The sequence below is a fragment of the Tachysurus fulvidraco genome, chromosome 3, assembly GCF_022655615.1.
Source record: "Tachysurus fulvidraco isolate hzauxx_2018 chromosome 3, HZAU_PFXX_2.0, whole genome shotgun sequence".
In the NCBI taxonomy this organism is placed as follows: domain Eukaryota; kingdom Metazoa; phylum Chordata; class Actinopteri; order Siluriformes; family Bagridae; genus Tachysurus; species Tachysurus fulvidraco.
Genome location: NC_062520.1, coordinates 5708522 through 5728927, shown reverse-complemented (window position 1 = coordinate 5728927; position 20406 = coordinate 5708522). Strand labels below are relative to the sequence as shown.

General features: G+C 37.2%; 1 protein-coding gene across 3 annotated transcripts; it reads right to left on the bottom strand.

Annotated features, from left to right (window-relative positions):
• Positions 1–244: 244 nt before the first annotated feature.
• On the bottom strand, positions 245–19924 carry agtr1b (angiotensin II receptor, type 1b). Of its 3 annotated transcripts, XM_047811488.1 has the most exons (3): positions 19906–19924; positions 19652–19714; positions 245–5437 (listed from the first exon to the last, which is right to left on the bottom strand). In XM_047811488.1, exon 3 carries the CDS (start codon positions 5307–5309, stop codon positions 4218–4220), a length of 1092 nt encoding a protein of 363 aa, XP_047667444.1. In that variant the 5' UTR covers positions 5310–5437; positions 19652–19714; positions 19906–19924; the 3' UTR covers positions 245–4217. The 3 variants fall into 3 exon arrangements, with proteins under 3 accessions (XP_047667444.1, XP_027015719.1, XP_047667445.1); XM_027159918.2 differs by lacking the exon at positions 19906–19924 and having other exon boundaries at positions 19652–19839; XM_047811489.1 differs by lacking the exons at positions 19652–19714; positions 19906–19924 and adding an exon at positions 15216–15392.
• Positions 19925–20406: the final 482 nt, after the last annotated feature.

Sequence of the window (20406 nt, the reverse complement as noted above, 5' to 3'; positions counted from 1 at the left end):
TTTTAGCTGTTGGTTTAAAAAGGATTGAAAAGGACAAATTAGAAATGGAGTTTGGAGAATTGGAAAATACAAATTCAAATAAATATATTAGGGAAAACTGCTCTAAAAAAGATGTGGGGTTAAATCCAAGGACAAGTGTTTGATAGTGAGAGTAGATGCATGTTTTTAGCTGTTGGTTTAAAAAGGATTGAAAAAGACAAATTAGAATGGAGTTTAGGAGAATCAGAGCAACAGGAGAAGAATGTTCACAAAACATCAATGAAATTTTATTTATTCTTTTAATATAAAAAGTGGTACGGTAGCACATATATCTCACAGAGGTATTTATCACGTCTCTCAGCAAACCATAGTGTTTAATGTGTATTTTTTAAGGAAGAAACTTTCAGAGACAACAACAATTTGAGATTCATAATTATCAGGAAACACAACAATTTTTATAGATACATGATTAAATGTATGGCAGTTTAGAAAATAAACATACTTTGACTTCTCAGACTGTTGAAATGTGGAAAATATTCCATTACTGATAAATAACTAATTGTAAAAAAATATTTTGATCATTCTTTTAATATCATGTTGTGTAAAGAACCAAAGAAAAGAATCTAGTGTATATAATGCTGCTTTAAAATAAATTGGGATTTATATAAAGTGCAGATCTGAATGATCATAAATACAAGTTTCCCACTAGAAAGATGCACATAAATGATCCCATAAGTTGTAATTGCGACAATATAATACCCTAATTATAATACCCAAATTTCAGAGATGAACTTTCTATTTTGTTCATATTTATTTATTTAGATCAGCAACCTTTCTGCACACTTTTACATCAATGACAAATAGCTGGTATTTGAGCGTAATTGTGTTATCATCATCGGTAACAGCATTAGATGCTGAAGCTAATTGAGTATTATGTGTTATTACTTGCATGATCCTGTCGTCATGTGTGTTTCCTGAACAGGGCGTACTCGTACTCGTACTTGCTTCAGAAGCGGGAAGAGGATCGTTTCGATAGCAAATGAGGTTCACATAACATACATGAGACTTTCTTCATTTTTACTTGCTAGAACTTTACATATGGTAGAGATCCATGCAAAAGACTAAAACAGTTCAGAAAATGATTGTTCAAAATGTCCACATTTCAGCATATATATAACTTTCCCAGCCTGCCACACAGACACAACACACAGATACAGCACACAGATACAACACACAGATACAACACACAGATACAACACACAGATACAACACACAGATACAACACACAGATAAAACAAAAGTTGCATGACCAAATACACACATTTGTCATCGCAATAATCCATTCATTGATAACGTTTTTATGATATATAAAAACATAACATGTTACTAAGACAACTTATTTTAAATACCAATACAAATACCAAAACCAATATTAAACTATGTACACATTTGACAAATATGAAACATGTACAAAGACAATCAGTTTCTATTTACAGCTACATACAGACTCTAACTCATGACAATTTTACTAGTAAGAGAAAGACAATAGGTGAGCAGTCTTAAATACACGGTCAAGATGAATATATTCAGTTAATCTATCTAAAGCTGAGAATATTTCAGTGTTTTATATGTGTTGAGTATCATACCAACTTCTTATGACCTGAAATTATTATTTTTTTGTATCTAAATTGTGTGTGGTCCACATTTATTCATTCATTCATTCATTTTCTACCGCTTATCCAAACTTTTTGGGTCACAGGGAGCCTGTGCCTATCTTTGGGCATCATTGGGCATCAAGGCAGGATACACCCTGGATGGAGTGCCAACCCATCACAGGGCCCACACACACTCTCTCATTCACACACTACGGACAATTTTCCAGAGATGCCAATCAACCAACCATGCATGTCTTTGGACCGGGGGAGGAAACCGGAGCACCCGGAGGAAACCCCCGAGGCACGGGGAGAACATGCAAACTCCGCACACACAAGGCGGAGGCGGGAATCGAACCCCCAACCTTGGGGGTGTGAGGTGAACGTGCTAACCACTAAGCCACCGTACCCCCTGTGTGGTCCACAAATTCCTCTATATACAAGATTAACTGAGATTGTCAATGAGAATGGAATGATTTTTAATCATGAGATCTCCTGTAGATCCCTGATGCATCTATGTCTAAATGTATGCTTAATTATTTTCTTCAGATGTTGAGAACAATGTTAAAAAAAATACCGCAATTAAAATTAATCTTCCACGTGTCATTTCTCTGAATCTGGTCTAAGCGCTTAACCCTGGCATCACATCTTTATTCTGAACCATGCACTAGCTTTAGGTTACATCTGCACTGTCCTGTTTGATAAGCTGTACTGTTTCGTTTACTTGCACAAAAGAGTAGTTGAGTGGAAAAAGTTGAGTGGAATTTTGTAATTATTCATTCAACCTGATTAAAGCAAGTGATGATTATAAATGATTAAAGATGATCACTACTGTGACCACAAATTATCCTTTACTTTGAAGGTTGTCATCTGAATAGTTCACAATTTCTGACCTGATTCTTTTTCACTTACTGTACGTGGTTTATGGTATTCATTGACATGGCGATTAAACCTGTTCAATGAAAATTTGATGCTTAAGAAGTCAGTACGTCATTTTGAGTTGTGTTAAAAATTAAATTAACTAATTTTGTCAATTTTGGACAAGTTGGTAGGAGTTAAGCTAGCTAGAGAAACATAACTGCAGCGCAGTGATAGCTCAGTGGTGAACCTTAGTTGGTAGACTAATCAGAAAGTTGTCAAATCCCAGGTTCACCAAACTGCCTCTTGTCGGCCCTTGAGCAAGGCCCTTAACTCTCAGCTACTCAGTTGTATAAGAAATACTAATATTAGAAATTTGGTTGTCTTTGCTTGAGTAATGGATGGAGGCTGAAGATTTATGGACCAATAGAGGTCAAAAAAACACTCACAATGCAATAATATAATACATACAAGCTACCCATACAAGCTATCCATTTGCCCCACCCCCACTTCTTACACTTTTTATACATATAAATCATACAAATATGATTGTACCCATATACATACTTAAATATTTTAAATAGTTTGTCTGAAAAGCGCTCTCTGACTAAACATTATGAGAACCTTTGCACTGGTTGATTGCATGCTTACATAACTACAACCTGAAGTAGTGTTTACATTGATTTTCCCATCAGACTAGCCAAGTTTGATTAGTAATACCACTAATAGACTGGTATTTCACAATATGTACATAACCTTGCATTAATAATAGACAAGGATTTACTGGAATACAGGACAGAGTTTCGATGAACATGTTACAGAGAGCAAGAAGGTTCATTTAGGACATTTTAGGTTCTTAAAAAGTTTATCTTTATCTTGTCTATCTTAGTTGTTATGAAAATGGTGCTGTTATGAACACAAGTCAAGAAATGTGTAAGATATTATGAGTATGGACTGGAGGGAGCTGGATGTGACCTTTGTGGAAGTGGGTTAGGAGCTCAAGTGAGCTTAAAACAAATCAATTATTTTGTGCTGTAAGCAGAATAAACTTGTGTCTGTAATTCAACTGTACTGCTTTCTTCTTGCAGTCAACTACGACTACATACAACGTTTAAAGCGGTGGCAAAAACAAACAAACAAAAAAAACGTTTTTAAAGTCTTGTATTTCTTAGTTGTGATGTGACTTATGTAATGTAAACAAAGTTGCAAAATATCATAAAATAATCCCAATAGACAAGCAGCACTGAAACATATAGTTTCTGTAAAATGTTTTTTTTTGCCACTGGCATTGAAGTTCAGAACAACTAAAGCAATGCCCTAATTTACACCCAGTTTGGCAAAATAAAATAAATCTCACACTAAACTGGCCCCTACTAACTGCCTGTAGTGTAGTATATGAAGGAAAGGCACTTGCCAGTGTGCCTGGTGTGTATTTAGAATCCCAGTTCATATATAACTTGAGGTTTTTGATGCAGAAAAAGAACCTCTAATATCACACACAAGTAACTCAGCACATCTGGCCTTCAGTGTAATACTATTAACATTCAATCAAAACTTCCATCCATTCTCCAAGGGATGTGCCTGGATATGTTTCATTTTCAGATTGAAAGGGAATGGAAAACCCTACACTTCATTTGAAACTGTTATGGTAAAATATGCATTAATAGTTTGAAAAACTTTAAACTTAAAGGCAAATAATTAAGCAAGAAAGATGACCTTCCCACTGTGCTAAGTCTTTGGGTCTTCCACGGTGTTAGTGTTATACTCAGAGTCTTTCTTAGACAGACGCAGCACTTGAGAAGCTCTGGTGGACAGAGCAGTCATCTTGGTGCTGATACTGGAATTTCTCGTAACAGGTCTTGACTCACAGTGCAGCAACCTCAGGAGGTTCTTGCGAAAGTTGTGACCTACGAAGCCATAGAGAATAGGGTTGACGCAACTGTTAATGTAAGCCAGGCATATGCTGAAGGGCATGGCTGTGTCGATGACATCCAGAACGTGGCAGTCTTTCAGCACTCCTAGCATTGCCAGAAGCTCCATGAAGTGGAAGACCTGGTGAGGAGCCCAGCAGACGAAGAAGGCCAGGACAGCAGCAGCTAGCATACGCAAAGTCTCGTCTTCCCGAGAGCGTGAGCTCTTCCTCAGCAAACCTTTGGCTTTCAACAGGGCACAACCCATCAGGCAGTCACAGGTGATGATGATAAGGAAAGGTACAAGGAACCCCAGTACACTCTTCAAAATGCTGAGAGACACCAGAAGGTGGATCTGCTTGTTACTCAAGATTCCACAAAGTGTAGAGGGGTGATCTTTGACCTTGTAGATGTCCCTGCTTAGTGCAGTAGGCATGCTCAGAACGAAGGCAAAAACCCACACTAAAACACAGATAATTCGGGCATAGAGAAGCGTACGCCGCCGCCGTGAGCCCATGGGGTGAACGATGGCCAAGTAGCGATCCACACTGAGTGCAGTCAGGAAAAATATACTAGTGTAGAGGTTGAAGATAGCCAGACCTGCACTGGCCTTGCACAGAAGACTTCCAAATGGCCAGTGGTAGCCCAAGGCAGTGAATGTTGCCCACATGGGCAGAGTGACAAGGAAGGTGAGATCCGATACAGCCAGATTGAGCAAGAACACATTGGCGACTGTCTTCAGCTTCATGTAGCGATAGATAACAGCAACCACCATGCTGTTACCCACCATCCCAATTATGAAGTTGCAAGCGTAGACAAAGGGTACAAAGGTGAAGATGAAATTGTGGCTGCCGGTCATGTTGCACTTCAGTGGCAAAGCCTCGTTCGATTCCGCTGTTAGGTTCTCCATTTCTCTGTTTATGGTCTTTACACTGTAAAAGGTCGTAAGAGCTTACATTTGCAAACTTGGTGCTACGTCCACAGGGTGCATCTGGTTGATCACTTCTCTAGCACAGTTTTCCGAGGCCTCACCATCGCCTATAAAAGAGAACAACAAAAATGTCAATCATCATCCAGGAGAAAGGAGAGCTATCATTACCACAGTCATGGGTTGTAAAAACTGGCCCCAAAAGCCAAGTAAGAAACCCTCCTAGGCTGTGTATTCTCATTAAAACCACTACAACTAGTGTTTAGATCATTTTTTTTGCGAAATAAGACACCATGAACAGCTCATGCTTTATGATATTTATGGTGAGAACACGCTTTGAAACCATGATGTACGGGCTTTCAAAAACCTGTGGTTGGCCTTTCACAGGTTCCACCATCCAAGTAGTAAAATGCAACAGTAAACATGTACAGTGTTTATGGAAAGGGCTGTTCGTGTGGATGCAGCTGCCGGAAAAAAGACGCTGGGGTTATGAGCCGCTCTAATGAAGTACAGCATGTTACAAGCATGCTTGGAAAAGTGCGCCATGAAACATTTTTAGGTTCAAGTGACGGGGAGAGAGAGGGAGAGAGAGAGAGATGCACAGAGAGATGTTTGTCACATTTCAGACTCTGTGGAGGCTGGGACTCAGCGTGTGAGCATCTAATCAGCACACACCTAAACAAACAGGTCACCAGGGGTCCGGTCTGTGGAAACTTGTGAGAAAATCCAACATGTTTACCGCGGAGAGTCAGCCTGCAGCTCTGCTTTAAAGACGTCTCATTAAAGGATGTAAAATAAAATGTGGAAAAACGAGTAGCGATATATGTCACTTAAGGTTTAATGGGACTAAGCATGGTGCTTATGGTAGCCTTGCCCTTTTCTCAATGATTGTAATTTAGCTTTTAATCAGATCACTCAGATCAGCAGACATTGGGCTAGTGCACTTTAAAATCAAGCTTTAGAAGTTTTTGGCTTTTATATACATTTCTTTAACTCTAGCATGTCCTTTTGAACACCAGACACTTTAGATGTAAATCATATGCTATGGCCTTCCAGTGCTTTCCAACATCATCACAACACCAAACGACGGAAAATGATTTGATTTTTTTTTTTAAATCACCTAAGAACACTTTACATGAGGCACAATAATGCTTGTGGTTTGACTTACATATTTTGTGTTGTGCATTGTTTACACAATTTGTCACCTGTCTTTATAATTTATATTATTCATTTTTATTTTAATGAAATTCTGCAATCTTTTTTCTTTATTATTATTATTATTATTATTATTATTATTATTATTATTATTATTATTATTGCTTATACTCTACAGCTTACAGTAAAATTCACTTTGTCTCTCTAATGGTTTTATACGATGTGTAATATAGACATTTTATAGACATGTACAACATATACACCTCAGTATACATTTCACTAATCACGGCAATACACTTGTGTGCAATCTTTTAGAAGTTGTATAACTTTCATGAGAGTTCTCTGTTTACTTATTCTAAATGTATCTTCTTTAACTTTAGGGTTATGTCTAAATGTCCTTACTGCTGTCAGAGACCATGTTTCACAGTATTGTAGGGTATATAATTGTGATAAAATACAGGTATCTTACCTCAATTTAATAAGATTAACAATAAAATTACAACAGGAACCACTACTTCTTCAAATACTGCTACTTCTAAAACTACTAATCCTATCAATGTACTACTACTAATTACTATAATGCCAATGCTACTACTTCTAATAGAATCAAATCATTTATTATGTCACATATACAGTACATTACAGCACAGTGAAATTGTTTCTTCACATATCCCAACTTTGGAGGATGCAGCCAGAGCACCATGATACAGCGCCCCTGGAGCAGTGAGGGTTAAGGGCCTTGCTTAAGAGCCCAACAGTGGCAGCTCAGCAGTGCTGGGGCTTGAACCCTAATATGCCAATCAACAACTCAGAGCTTTAACCAATTGAGTCATCACTGCCACATACTATTACTACTGCTAAAACAGATTAGTGCTGTTTCTAATACTACATTTACTGCTAATATTACAAATCAATGCTACTACATCTACTATTATAGTACCCATTTTTTTTTATAAAAGCAACCACAACCAAATACACCATCTTCAGCATCACTACTACTACTACTACTACTACTACTACTACTACTACTACTACTACTACTACTACTACTGCTACTACTAATAATAAATCTTTCTTTTTCTGTTTAATTTTTTCTCTCAGATGTATTTTCATATTTCTGCACTAATCTGTCTATTTGTTTGACTGATTTAATATGATGGTATGTGTTTTCTTATCTAATCTAATCTAATCTAATCTAATCTAATCTAATCTAATCTAATCTAATCTAATATACCAATAAAGATTCAGATGTACAGCCTGCATACACTGTGTTACAGCTAAAGACCACAAGAGAGCAGACTTGAGCAGCTGTGTGAACCTGACACATCAACCTTACCCTCACTGAATACTGGAACAAACGCCTCAATATTAAAAAGCACAGTTTTATTATTAATAATAATATGAATATTGACATTAAAAACATTTTTTTTTTACTCTCCACCCTACATACCAACGTCAGTCCATATCCATTTTAGCTACACATCAAGCTGCTGTAACTGATCACATTTCAGGACGTGATCCATTTTAATTGCAATAATAATACGTCATATTTTAAGCAGTATAATATTTTCATTAGAGCGGTCTTGTGTGTGTGTGTGTGTGTGTGTGTGTGTGTGTGTGTGTGTGTGTGTGCTTCACACGAGCTGGAGCTTTGCTCTGGTTTCACAGCGAAGGCCTCCCGGTGTAACAGAAACAGCTTTATTAGTTACAGATGTGGTGTTTGTTGCAGGAGAGGAACATCGGGGTGCCAAAAACAACAGAGCGATGAAATAACACCCCGAGTTTCCTGCACATGTCCTACACGCACTACAGCGTCCCTGCAGATGGAACAGACCTGTTCGTACTCCTTAATGCAAAAAAACCCCACAAAGTTCTATACAGCAAGTGGACACAGCACATGACAGAGACATGCCCTGACCTCTGGAGTTATTATTATTTCAACATATTTCTATGCCAAAATATACTATATTTTCTTTTACATTTACTGTGTGCAATTTTATTTTACTTATTTTTATTAAACACAGACTTTTTAAAAGATTTCTCTTACCTTCTATCTATCTATCTATCTATCTATCTATCTATCTATCTATCTATCTATCTATCTATCTATCTATCTATCTATCTATCTATCTATCTATCTATCTATCATTGATGGTTATTTTTTATTTGTCCATTAGAAGAAGAAAAAGAAGAATATAAAAATATATACATATGAAAAAGAAGAAGAAACTAAAAACTAGAAACTAAAAAAGAAGCCAAAATATAATAATAATAATAATAATAATAATAATAATAATAATAATAATTAACAAAAGAAGAAGAAGAAGAAGAAGAAGAAGAAGAAGAAGGAGAAGAAGAAGATGTTGAAGAAGAGGAACAAAATTGAACATATTGAACATGATTTTAATTAAAATTGTACTACTATTTAAATATTAATTAATTAATATTGGTGCTACTAATAATTAAAATCGGTAGTAGCACCAACTGGACAAGTAGTAAGTGTGGAGGTTATTTGTCATATCAAACCATTTATTAATCATTTTGTGTCATTCTGGATAAGACCATGCACATCAGGAGAGAAATATTTCATGATAGAACAAAAAACAGTATTTATTTGCGACCATGTTTCCGTTTAATGGACTCAAATTTTATCTGTTAACTTGTCAAGCATCTGTTTATGTATACGTACATGATGGTTGAGATTATAAGCAACAACAACAACAAAAAAGAGAAAAAGAGAGTGTGAGAAAGTCTCATGGAGTAATTGCACGTTTAGTTATTTCCACAGCATATTTTCAGAAGAAGAAGTCTGTCAGTGGGTTGTGATTTAGGCACATAGGGTCATGGTGGGTCAGGAGGCCTGGGGCCAACACAGTCACAGAAATGAAACACAGGACCTGCTCTTTCGACATGACTCTGTGTTCTAGCTCAGTCTAGATCTGACTTCTTAAAAATGATCTAACCAACAGTATAATAGTTGAGCTCAATTCATGATAGAGGTGCAAATGACACATTTGGCCTTTTCGGACGTGAAATATAATCTTTTGTGTAACTGTAAACAGAATCCTGGGATATTGTAGTTAGAGTTTTCACACTGCTGATACGTTTCCCAGGATTAACCCTGAATCCTGTCTATACATATGTTTCACACGGTACATTACTAAACAATGGATTAACCTTATTCTTATTTGCTTTTTTTGAACATCAACAACCTTCACTGGATATTTGTTGTAATATTTAAAACACAAAAAGTAAATTTTCAATATCTTTAATATTCAACACAAAAATTTTACACTATTTCTAAGCCCCTATTCAAATGTAAGCAAATAAGTGATATTAACTGCATTGTACAAAGTTCCCTCATGTCCAGCCTCTTTTACTGAAGCATGTGATCAGACGACACTCCGATGGGTTTGATCTGAAATGGATCGTAAGGTTTTACACAAACTCGTAGAGTCCATGTGAGCTCGAGTGCCCGGTGAACCTGAAAATTGAGAAACTCAGACGTCCATGTAAATATTTCAAAGATTTGACTTTTGAATTTGAGATTTTCTGACACGTCAGAAGTAATCAACAATAATCATGAAAGTAGTATCAAATAAAAAATAGTATATGATACACAAAAATAATAAAAAACATTTAACAATAAAATAATCATTTTGTATTTGCTAAATTTTGTTGATATTTGTTCATGTGTTTAATGATATAGTAGTGAAATATCTTGGCAATAGTTTATTAGAAATAAAAACAAATTGGATACGAAATTAGAAACAAGTGCAAAATTAAAGCATTTTAAGTCTCAGAATATTGGACTCCATTCTACTTTCCATGTAATATGGTTAATTTCTTAATATTGTTAATTTTTTCATAGCAGAATACTAAGGTACAATTGTGATTTATATGAACAATTAAATGCTACCAGTGATTACAGATTTTGGAACAAATCTGTTGTGAACAGGAAACTATTTTTTCTGAGAACTGAGCCAAAGCTATAAAGAGAAGTAAGAGTAGTGGAGAAATGTATACCAACGTTGGACATAAAGTGTATGTATTGCAGCTATACAACGCCCTTGTTGCACTGTTACGTCACAGACTCGACTCCGCTAGTTGGATGGAATTAGCATTAGCATGAGAGGATGAGAATGTTAACAAAATGAAATAAAGCTCTGCTGCATCACTTTTTTTACTTAAAGATGATGTGAGGGTTAAAAACCATATCACAAATGTTACTAGGTAGTCAAACAGCATTGTGGGTAATCAAACTACAGTGAAAATAGAGGACCAGACCTAGAGGAAGCTCATGGTTAAAGGAGTCAATTGTCAAGGAGGCAGCTAGGGTTAGGATTTGGGTTACTGGAATGCTTTGGATATTTTTTGCATTGTGTTAATGTGTGCGTTTTTTTTAACATGTGTGCGTCTGCACACGTATAAGAAATTTCCAGTCATGTCCACATGTGCCGAATGTTTTCCACATTCTTAATAAAGCAAATTATGTCTGAACAAACGCATACTGTATATCTAAAATGAATCCGATCCAAGCTTCGATGAAAGAACACAAACTTATTCAACTCAGTCAAATCTTTCAATCTAAAAACATGTCTCCAAACTTCAGCATTTTTTAAAAGTCCTCATGAGATCCATAAAACTCTAACGTCTGGATTCTTGCTGCACGACACCCAGGAGGACGATGATGAAATCTCAGCCGAGAAGGTGCGTTTGGTCCAGCTTTAAACAGTGACCAAACTATCTGTGCTACTCTTAAAAGCAGCGGTTGTTAACGCCATCTGGCAAAAAGAGGCGCCAGGCACTCGAAAGTGCTCCGTGATCAAGTTAATGAGTCATTTAATCCAACGTCTCCTGCTGAGCTTAGGGCCGGGCTGGAAATGCACCGCATCAGCACAACTGTGGCCACTATAAAAACAATTATCCACTTCTGCGTCGCACTGTGACGGCAGACACGCTCCTCCGCCTGAGCTCTGCTCAAAACGCATGTATACTTAAGAGCAGATGCCACGCCGACCACTCAGCGAGCAAGACGATGTAAATTTACATGAAGAAGTTACACGAGCTAGCTGATATCGCTTAAAGGAAAACCTCAATTCAGATCATGTTCAATATGTTTATAGGTCTATTTCTAAATGAATTCTGGTGCTAATATGTTTCTTTGATAGGATTTCTGTGAAAAATTAGCAGATGTTTGGCTAGTTTAGCTCCTATGTATCTAACCAGTCTTCTAACACACTAAAATTCCTTCTGCTCTTTGAGATCACAAAACTCAGAACTTTCTAATCTCTTTACCCAAACATATATAATACATACTACAACCGTGTGCTTCAGTAGATCTGATCAAATCCACATTATCATGTAGTGCTGGTTAATATTACGAACAGCAGCTATGCTAATTTCTTTCCACTGCTTCTCTTTTTCTACCAATTACAAGGCATAAAGAGATTGTATCAGCTACAGTTGTGTTCTGTGTCATAAAGATTTCAGACCTTTATTGAGATGAGGCCAAACCTGTGAGGACCCTAAGGCATGTAAAGCTACCAGCTCCGGTTACATTCTGTGTCATGAATTTTTTCAGACATTTAAAGAGGAGATGCCAAAACCATGTGGTCTTTGAGGACAACAACCTCCTTGTCAATACAACATTGCTTGACTGTATATTATATCACAGCCTCCAGTGTCACCCAAATGAGTATGAGGTTCACTTTTGGTGAAACTCAAGGTTTCTTCCTCTTCCATCTAATGCCCCTTTTCCACCAAGGCAGTTTGAGTGCTGGTTCAGAGCTGGTTCAGAGTTCTTTTTTTGACACCCAAAGCACCGGCTCTAAACCAGATAAAGTGGTTTTTAAGCAGCACCAAAACATTGCTGGTCTAGACTTAGCTGTGCTAACATTCCTGAATAACATTGTATACAGTGATGAAAGACTTGGACCTGTAATGGCTCTCTAGCCCATGGAAAGGCAAACTGGTTCTTAGAATGCTCGCCAGTGGAACCAAATTCGAACCAGCACCAGCACTAGCTCTGAACAATCACCTGGTTCTTTCTGGTGGAAAGGGGGCATAAAGGAGTTTTTCCTCACCACAGTCGCCTCAGTGACCTCAGGCTTATTCTTTGGTGACAAATACAAACACATTTAATTTTAAGTCTAATGTTAATCTTGAATCTTTGTATAATATTCATATTTGTATTAAATATAATTTTTTTCTTATGTTTTGTAAAGCTGCTTTGAGACAATGTCCAGTGTTAAAAGCACAATACAAATGCAGTTGAATTGAATATCTGACAAGAACATAACAACAAAATGTCATTAAACTTAAACAAGACATGATACTAACTAACAACGAGAGCACTTGAAAACAACATAACTGTCAGGACACAGCCTGGACTTTTGGCCATGTGCATTTGTGTAGGTTTTGTGTCACGTGTCTGCCCCGCCTTTGTTTACTCCTCCCCGTGTAACCGTGCCACGTTGCCGATGGCAGGGTGGAATCATAGTCAGTGTATTCATCAGTGTAATGTCACTGCACCTTCTTCCTTTGTCCTGTTTAGTTTTCGTCAATGTTACTGTTTTATGTGTTATTATTATTTATTAAACCTTATTTATTTGAAAGTATTCCTTCTCCTGGTGTGACAAAATGATTCCGCCCCAAACTCGGACCCAGCAGGATAGCTTCCAGCCTGGACCAACTTAGTGGAAGTATATTTTTTCTCTCCTCCTCCTGGACTATTCCTCCAGTCCTGTAGTCCTTCAGTCCTCCTGGACTTTTTTCTTTTGTCAGTGACATCGCTCCATGTTTTATCTGGTGAGGGACGGTGCTCCACTTCCAGTTCTGTCCAAGGAGGAGGTCGCCTCACTTCTGTTCTGTGGAGGATGTCACCATCCCAGTTTTTTCCTGGTTTTTTGGTGCCCTGCGGCATTGCCCCACACCTATTCCGGTTCTGTCCAAGGAGGCCGTTGCCTTAGTTCATCAGCAGGTGGTGTTTCCCACCCTCCCTCCCTCCTATTGTGGTCGTCAAGACGTGGATCTGGCCGTGGTGTATCGGGGGTTGTGTTCGGCTCTTCAGCTCGGCTGTGGAGGTTGCTTGGCCCTTCAATTTGGCTGTGGCTTTCGCTCAGCCCTTCAGTTCGGCTGTGTACATCGCTCTGCCCTCTCTGGCTGCACCACCGCCTTAGTCCCCCCAACCTGCCTTGCCGTGTGCCTTGCTCCCCCCACCTGCCTCGCCGTGTGCCTTGCTCCCCTCAATTGCCTCGCCGTGTGCCTTGCTTCCCCCACCTGCCTTGCCGTGTGCCTTGCTCCCCCCATCTGAATCAAAGTGTTCCTTGCTCCCCCATCTGCCCCCCCCCTCCTGGACCTTGTTGGGAGTGTCATTAAGATGGGATTGGTGCTTCAGGAACCGAGCCTTGAGGGTGGGTACTGTCAGGAGTCAGCCCGAACTTTTGGCCATGTTCATTTGTGTATGTTTTGTGTCATGTGTCTGCCCCGCCTTTGTTTACTCCTCCCCGTCTCTACGCAAGTGTTCCCTATTGATAATTATGTCTGTGTAACCTTGCCGCGTTGCCGATGGCAGGGCGGAATCATCCATCAGTGTAACGTCACTGCACCTTCTTTCTTTGCCCTGTTTAGTTTTCATCATTGTTCCTGTTTTATGTCTTATTATTATTTATTAAACCTTATTTATTTGAAAGTCTTTCTTCTCCCGGTGTGACAAAATGATTCCGCCCCAAACTCGGACCCAGCAGGATAGCTTCCGGCCTGGACCAACTTATTGGAAGTATATTTTTTTCTCTCCTCCTCCTGGACTGTTCCTCCAGTCTTGTAGTCCTTCAGTCCTCCTGGACTTTATTCTTTTGACGGTGACATCGCTCCGCATTTTATCCGGTGAAGGACAGTGCTCTGTACTGTACATGTAAACAAAGATATTTCATATGTACATGCAAATGTCTAAAATTTCTGAATTGTAAAGTCAGGTTTTTTTTTTTAAGATTACAGAAAATTGCCAGAAGTTTCTTTGCCAATTTTAATGACAAAATAACATGTACAAGTTAAAGAAGTGAAGAAGAGTCGGCTTTAATCATTGAACCATGTGTGATTAGTTATAGTGCAAATTGTAGATAATTGTACTTCCTGTTTTACTGTGAGTGGATCAACTGATCCTCATATTTTGATTCTGGCACGGGATTTACCCCGGATGCCCTTCCTGACACAACCCTCCCATTTTATCCAGGCTTGAGACCAGCATTGAGAGTTAACCCCTCTGTGGCTGAGTTGGTTCCGTATGCAGGAATCGAACCTGGGTTAAAGTGGTGAGAGCACAGAATCTTGCTGCTGGACCACCAAGCATAAAAAAAAAAAAAAAAAGTTGAATTGAGTTCTTTGGCTCAAAACGTAGAAACAGAGAAAAACTGTAACGAGAAGTTAAAGTTGTTGAGAGGTTATAGTTAACTTTAGACTTAAAGACCTAGATTTCAGTGCAGCTATACAGCACGTTATGGCACAGACTTGGCTCAGCTTGTTAGCAGCAGAATCAACATGAAAGTTGAAGCTGGTCTGAGGATTAAAGCGCTGCTGCATCACTTTCACCAGGTAGTCGAGCGAAATCGAGGATAATGTAGGAAAATGTTAACTACAAAGACAAATAAATCAATTTCAAGTCAATTTCATTATACGTAAATTAAATCTAGGATTATAACAAAATAATAAAAATTCACACTGAATCGTGCTTACCGTCAAAATCTCTAAGCAGCGTGCAAAGTGTAGAAACATGAGAGCTGGCTCTGGATGAACTAACAAGCACTCTGTTAGCAGTGTCTGCACTTTATCACTCCTCCACTTACTCACTCCCTCTTAAAGAGCCAAAAATGAAGCAGTGTCATGAACAAAAGGTCTAACAACAGAGCAATATGAGCTTCAAATCAATCCACAGACCCAGACACTATTCAGAGAGGCTTCACTGACTAAACTAAATAATAGTATGAAAAAACTAAGTTAGCATAAAACACCACCACAAAAATCATGCTAATGTCATGGATAACATTAAATAAATATCATTGAATGGATAAACAAAGCATTATCAAGTTTCATAGTTTTTTTTAACATAATATAATGCGATTCATACTTATTGACACTCTTTAATATTATTTAGTAAGCAAGAAATATTTGTAGTTTAACATTAAGTTTTACTGAATTGTCAAGATACTTATAGAGAAAAATCGATAATTTTATTATCCATTATTATCCACTATAATAAATGATACAGTACCTTTGCAAGTGAAAATATCATGAACATGGGCAAGTGTATTTTGATTATTTTGATTATTGTCTTTCAAATCTAGGATTGTTCAGCCGGTTTGAGAGGCTTTTTACTAATCTGTGCATTTGAATTGAGAGAGAAGTTAAAACAAAATAAAATATTTATATCTTAATATAATAATAAATAAGAAATTGATAAATAATAAATAAATAATAAATAATAATAAATAATTTTAAGATAATAAAAATGGTAAAGAAAAAGGCTTTAATAAAAACTATTTGTCTCAGTATCTTTTATTCTTTCGAGCGCTTCATCTTAAATATCTCATTATCGATTCTAGTTTGTAACAAGGATGAAAACAGGACACCTGAGTAGACTGTGATTGTGTGGAAAAGTTTATTATTTCATTTTATTTGAAAGACTTTGCTAAGTTTTTTTTTTGTTTGTTTGTTTTTTAATACTTTCCAATAGCCATTGTTCTGATTTGAAGGAGTTTTTAACAGAAAGCAGTGTTTATAGTGTTTGTTAGGAGGTGGAGTGGGAATGACGAAAGAGTTCATGGGTTTTAGAAGATTGCTGGTCATTCGATGCATTTTGTGTAGAAGTAATGATAAATGTTTAACAGTTTATGTTTCCAAAAAACATGAATCTTCTTTTATCTACAAGCTTCCCTTTACCTTAAGAAGGTATTTTTTCTCAGTAAAACTCACAAACAATGAATGGAGATTAATAGAATAATTTTAGCAACATGATGAAAGTATTTAGAGAACGATGTGTTATTAGGCATGACATCAGACTCCTGATTTGTTGGGTCTGTGTTCAGTATTGAATGTTTATGTCTCACTCCACAGTGGTGTTAATATGAAGCTCATATAAAAGTAGACACTCAGGACTTTAATAATTTGTAGTGTTTCATAAGTATTTCTGTTTTTTCCTAGAATACTAAGAGATATATTTTCATAGACAAGTTCTGGTTGTTTTTTCATTCAGACAAACGACCATTCCACCTCTTAGATGTTCCAAGTGCTTGTTCATAAACCTATAAAATATATATTAAATGTTCAAGCACTTTTAAAATTGTAAGTTTATCAACTGAGGGAAAAACACGTCTAAAACACACAATGACTCGTAGTGATAAACGTCTCAGTTTATTCTGATTATAAATGGATTATAAATGACAGAGGAGTCCATTTTGAAAGCCAGCATAGTGGTAAAAAGGTTTAAATGAGTTAGAATGTGTGTTATAATGTTATAGATAAATTATAGTTACTATATTCACTAGGCTGTATAATGCTAAAGGCCACCACATTACTGTGAAGTACACTAAGAGATCACAAAGCTAATAAAAATCATTTGTAATAAATCATCTGATCATCATCTGAACCTGAAACACAGTCTGTTTGACATGTTTATTGATCTGTGTATTTATAGTTTATCTATATTTTGAAAGTGTCCTTAACTAACCAATGAACACTGAGAGAGAGGTTTAATAACTATATTTCTATACTTTTTATACCACGATCTTTAGAAAAAAAGGAACAGATTTGCCATTATCATAAATAAAAATAATAAAACAAAAATAAAATAATAATGTTAATGATAGATAAGAAATTGGAAAAGAGAAAGAAAGGAAAGAGAGAGGGAGAGAAAGAGAGAGAGAGAGAGAGAGAGAGAGAGGGAGAGAGAGAGAGAGAGAGAGAGTCAAAAAAACAGACACAAATCCCATCTACCACTATTACAGTGACTAAAATTGTGTTTACAATTTATTTATTTATTTATTTACTTACTTACAAGCAATTAAATGAGCAATTAGCATACATTAGCAAAAGCTTGAGAAATACTCTGCACACCATTATGATGACAAAAGCAGATAAAACAGACAGATGGGGTCATATGGGTCAGGAAAGTGGTATAAAAATACATGACTTTAAAATACTCTCAAACACATTCCAGACCCTAACAAAAACGGCATCATAAAGAGTCCGGAACAGATGGAGATATGGAAGGAATTGTTCCCATGTGCATGCTGTTTTCTTTAAAAATTTAAACAATGGATATTATACCATGTCCATAAGAAGAAGCTTTTCCTAAAAAAAAAAAAAAAGCTACAAAAATTTGCACCTGAACTTCAGCAAGAGTCTTTGGAGCTTATAATAAGAACATTAAGTCAATTTACTCCAATACAGAGACATGGTGGTGAGGAAAAACTCCCTGAGATTATATGAGGAAGAAACCTCGAGAGTAACCAGACTCATCCTCATTTGGGTGACATTGGACAGGAAATAATGTAAATGTAAATAATGTCCTTTCTACAATGTTGGATCATTAGAGGAAGTGACTCGGTGCTCAATTCTATCTAGGACTTTTTTTGTGGAAAGCAATTACACTCCTTCAGAGAACAACTTTGTCTTAAATTTACATATCTGGGACAAATTTCCAAAGTCCCCCTCATAGGTACCATTTACACACACACACACACACACACACACACACACACACACACACACACACACACACACACACACACACACACACACACACACATTTCCAGCATTTAGCAGACACCTTTATACAGAGTTACTTACTGTACATTGTCATTTTTTTATACAACTGAGCAATAGAGGGTTAAGGGCCTTGCTCAGGGGCCCAACAGTGGCAGCTTGGTAGACCTGCGATCAAACTCTCTACCTTCCAATTGGTTGCACAACAACATAACCACTTGCCAGTAACACACACACACACACACACACACACACACACACACACACACACACACACACACACACACACACACACACACACACACACACACACACAGACAATCCTCTGGAAGAACATGTGGAAAATGTTTCTGTGAGGTGGAAGGAAACCATGAGGAACCAGAAGGAAACGAGAGAGAACATACACTTCAGAAACACCAGAACTAATTGTTTAAAAAAAATGTATAAAAAACTGTATATAACACCCATAGGTCCCCATTGGTTTAAACCAAAATGAATGAAGGGTCCCATTGATTGTTACATCATGATAAAACCACAGTAAAGCTTTATTCATTTTCAATGTGGTGAGATCACTAAAGCTTCACACATTACATTGTGTGCTTGACACATACAAACACACAAATGCACATGCACATGCACACACGAAAGTTGACATCAGATGTCTCAAACAACAGGTTTAAACTATATTACTGACTCAAGCCTGAACAAACATTATTTCCTGTTGTTTCTAAGACTCTCACACACAAAGACACACATACACACACACACACACACACACACACACACACACACACACACACACACACACACACACACACACACACACACACACACACACACACAAACACACACACACACACACACACACACACACACATACTAATGCCTGGAGAATTCACTTGAGAGAAATGAAACAACAGATTTAAACTGCTTTATTGGATCAGTCCTGTTACTCTGACTTCGTACATTTCATCCCTTCAGCCTGTCCCCCCCAAACACACATACACACACACACACACACACACACACACACACATTTTAAGAACTGACCTAGAATAATCAAACAAAACCGAAAGCCACTTACTTGCATTTAAACTAGAATATAATATATTTACATAAATCTTATATTTACTACCATATTACTATATACTATATTCTACTATATTTACATAAATCTTATTAAATATTAAGGTTATCATTGAATAATCTTAAATATTAAACCCTCTACATTTATGTTAAAAGCTATATGAAAATCATGTTCCTACTTCACCTACTTTTATTTCCTGTATACCGAAAAATATGCATATAGGCACACATAAGTGCAGCAATAAACCAGAACGCAATTCAGTGCAGATGATACAGGAAATCCTTTATGTATTGTCTGAAGTTAAAGGATGAAGTGATCTTACCTGGTGACGAGGAGCTGGAGTTTGAGAGCGTCTGCGTGAAAGAGCTTCAGATAAATAAGTGTCCTTAACCCAAATTGGAACACAAAGTCCAGATGAGCAACAAAACCACCTGTCAGTCTCTCTCTCTCTCTCTCTCTCTCTCTCTCTCTCTCTCTCTCTCTCTCTCTCTCACACACACACACACACACACACACACACACACACACACACACACACATACACACACTGCGTTTTCATAAACTTAATCCACTTACCCCCCCATACACACTATCTAATATGTTCCCTTGAGGCATCAGACTCTAAACCACGCCACCACACACACACTCTCTCTCTCTCTCTCTCTCTCTCTCTCTCTCTCTCTCTCTCTTCCTCTATCTCTGTCCGTCTCGTTCTCTCTCTCTGGTCACTTGTTTCCTGTCCTTTCTCTCCACCCGCTGCATTTCTTGTGGCCTATCTCACAAGTCTTATGAGTGAATTTATCACTGTCAAGATCAGAGACTGTGGACTGTAGACGGCTCCTAATAAGAAACTCAATCGAGTGGTTATGTTTTGAGAGAGAAACAGCTTTGAAAACTAATATAGTTTCTCCCGACCTTCTGAGAATAATTTCATTGAATTTTCTTACATAGATTAAGTCATTTTAAAAAGGGATTAATTGTAACAAAAATAATGGGAAAGGTGTTGAAATGTTTTCACACAACACGATCTAGTTCAGAAAGGAATGTTATAAGACTCAATTATTTTTTTTCAACATT

Excerpts from the sequence above, each read along its gene's own strand:
- agtr1b (XM_047811488.1), bottom strand. The coding sequence starts at position 5,309 with ATGGAGAACCTAACAGCGGAATCGAACGAGGCTTTGCCACTGAAGTGC.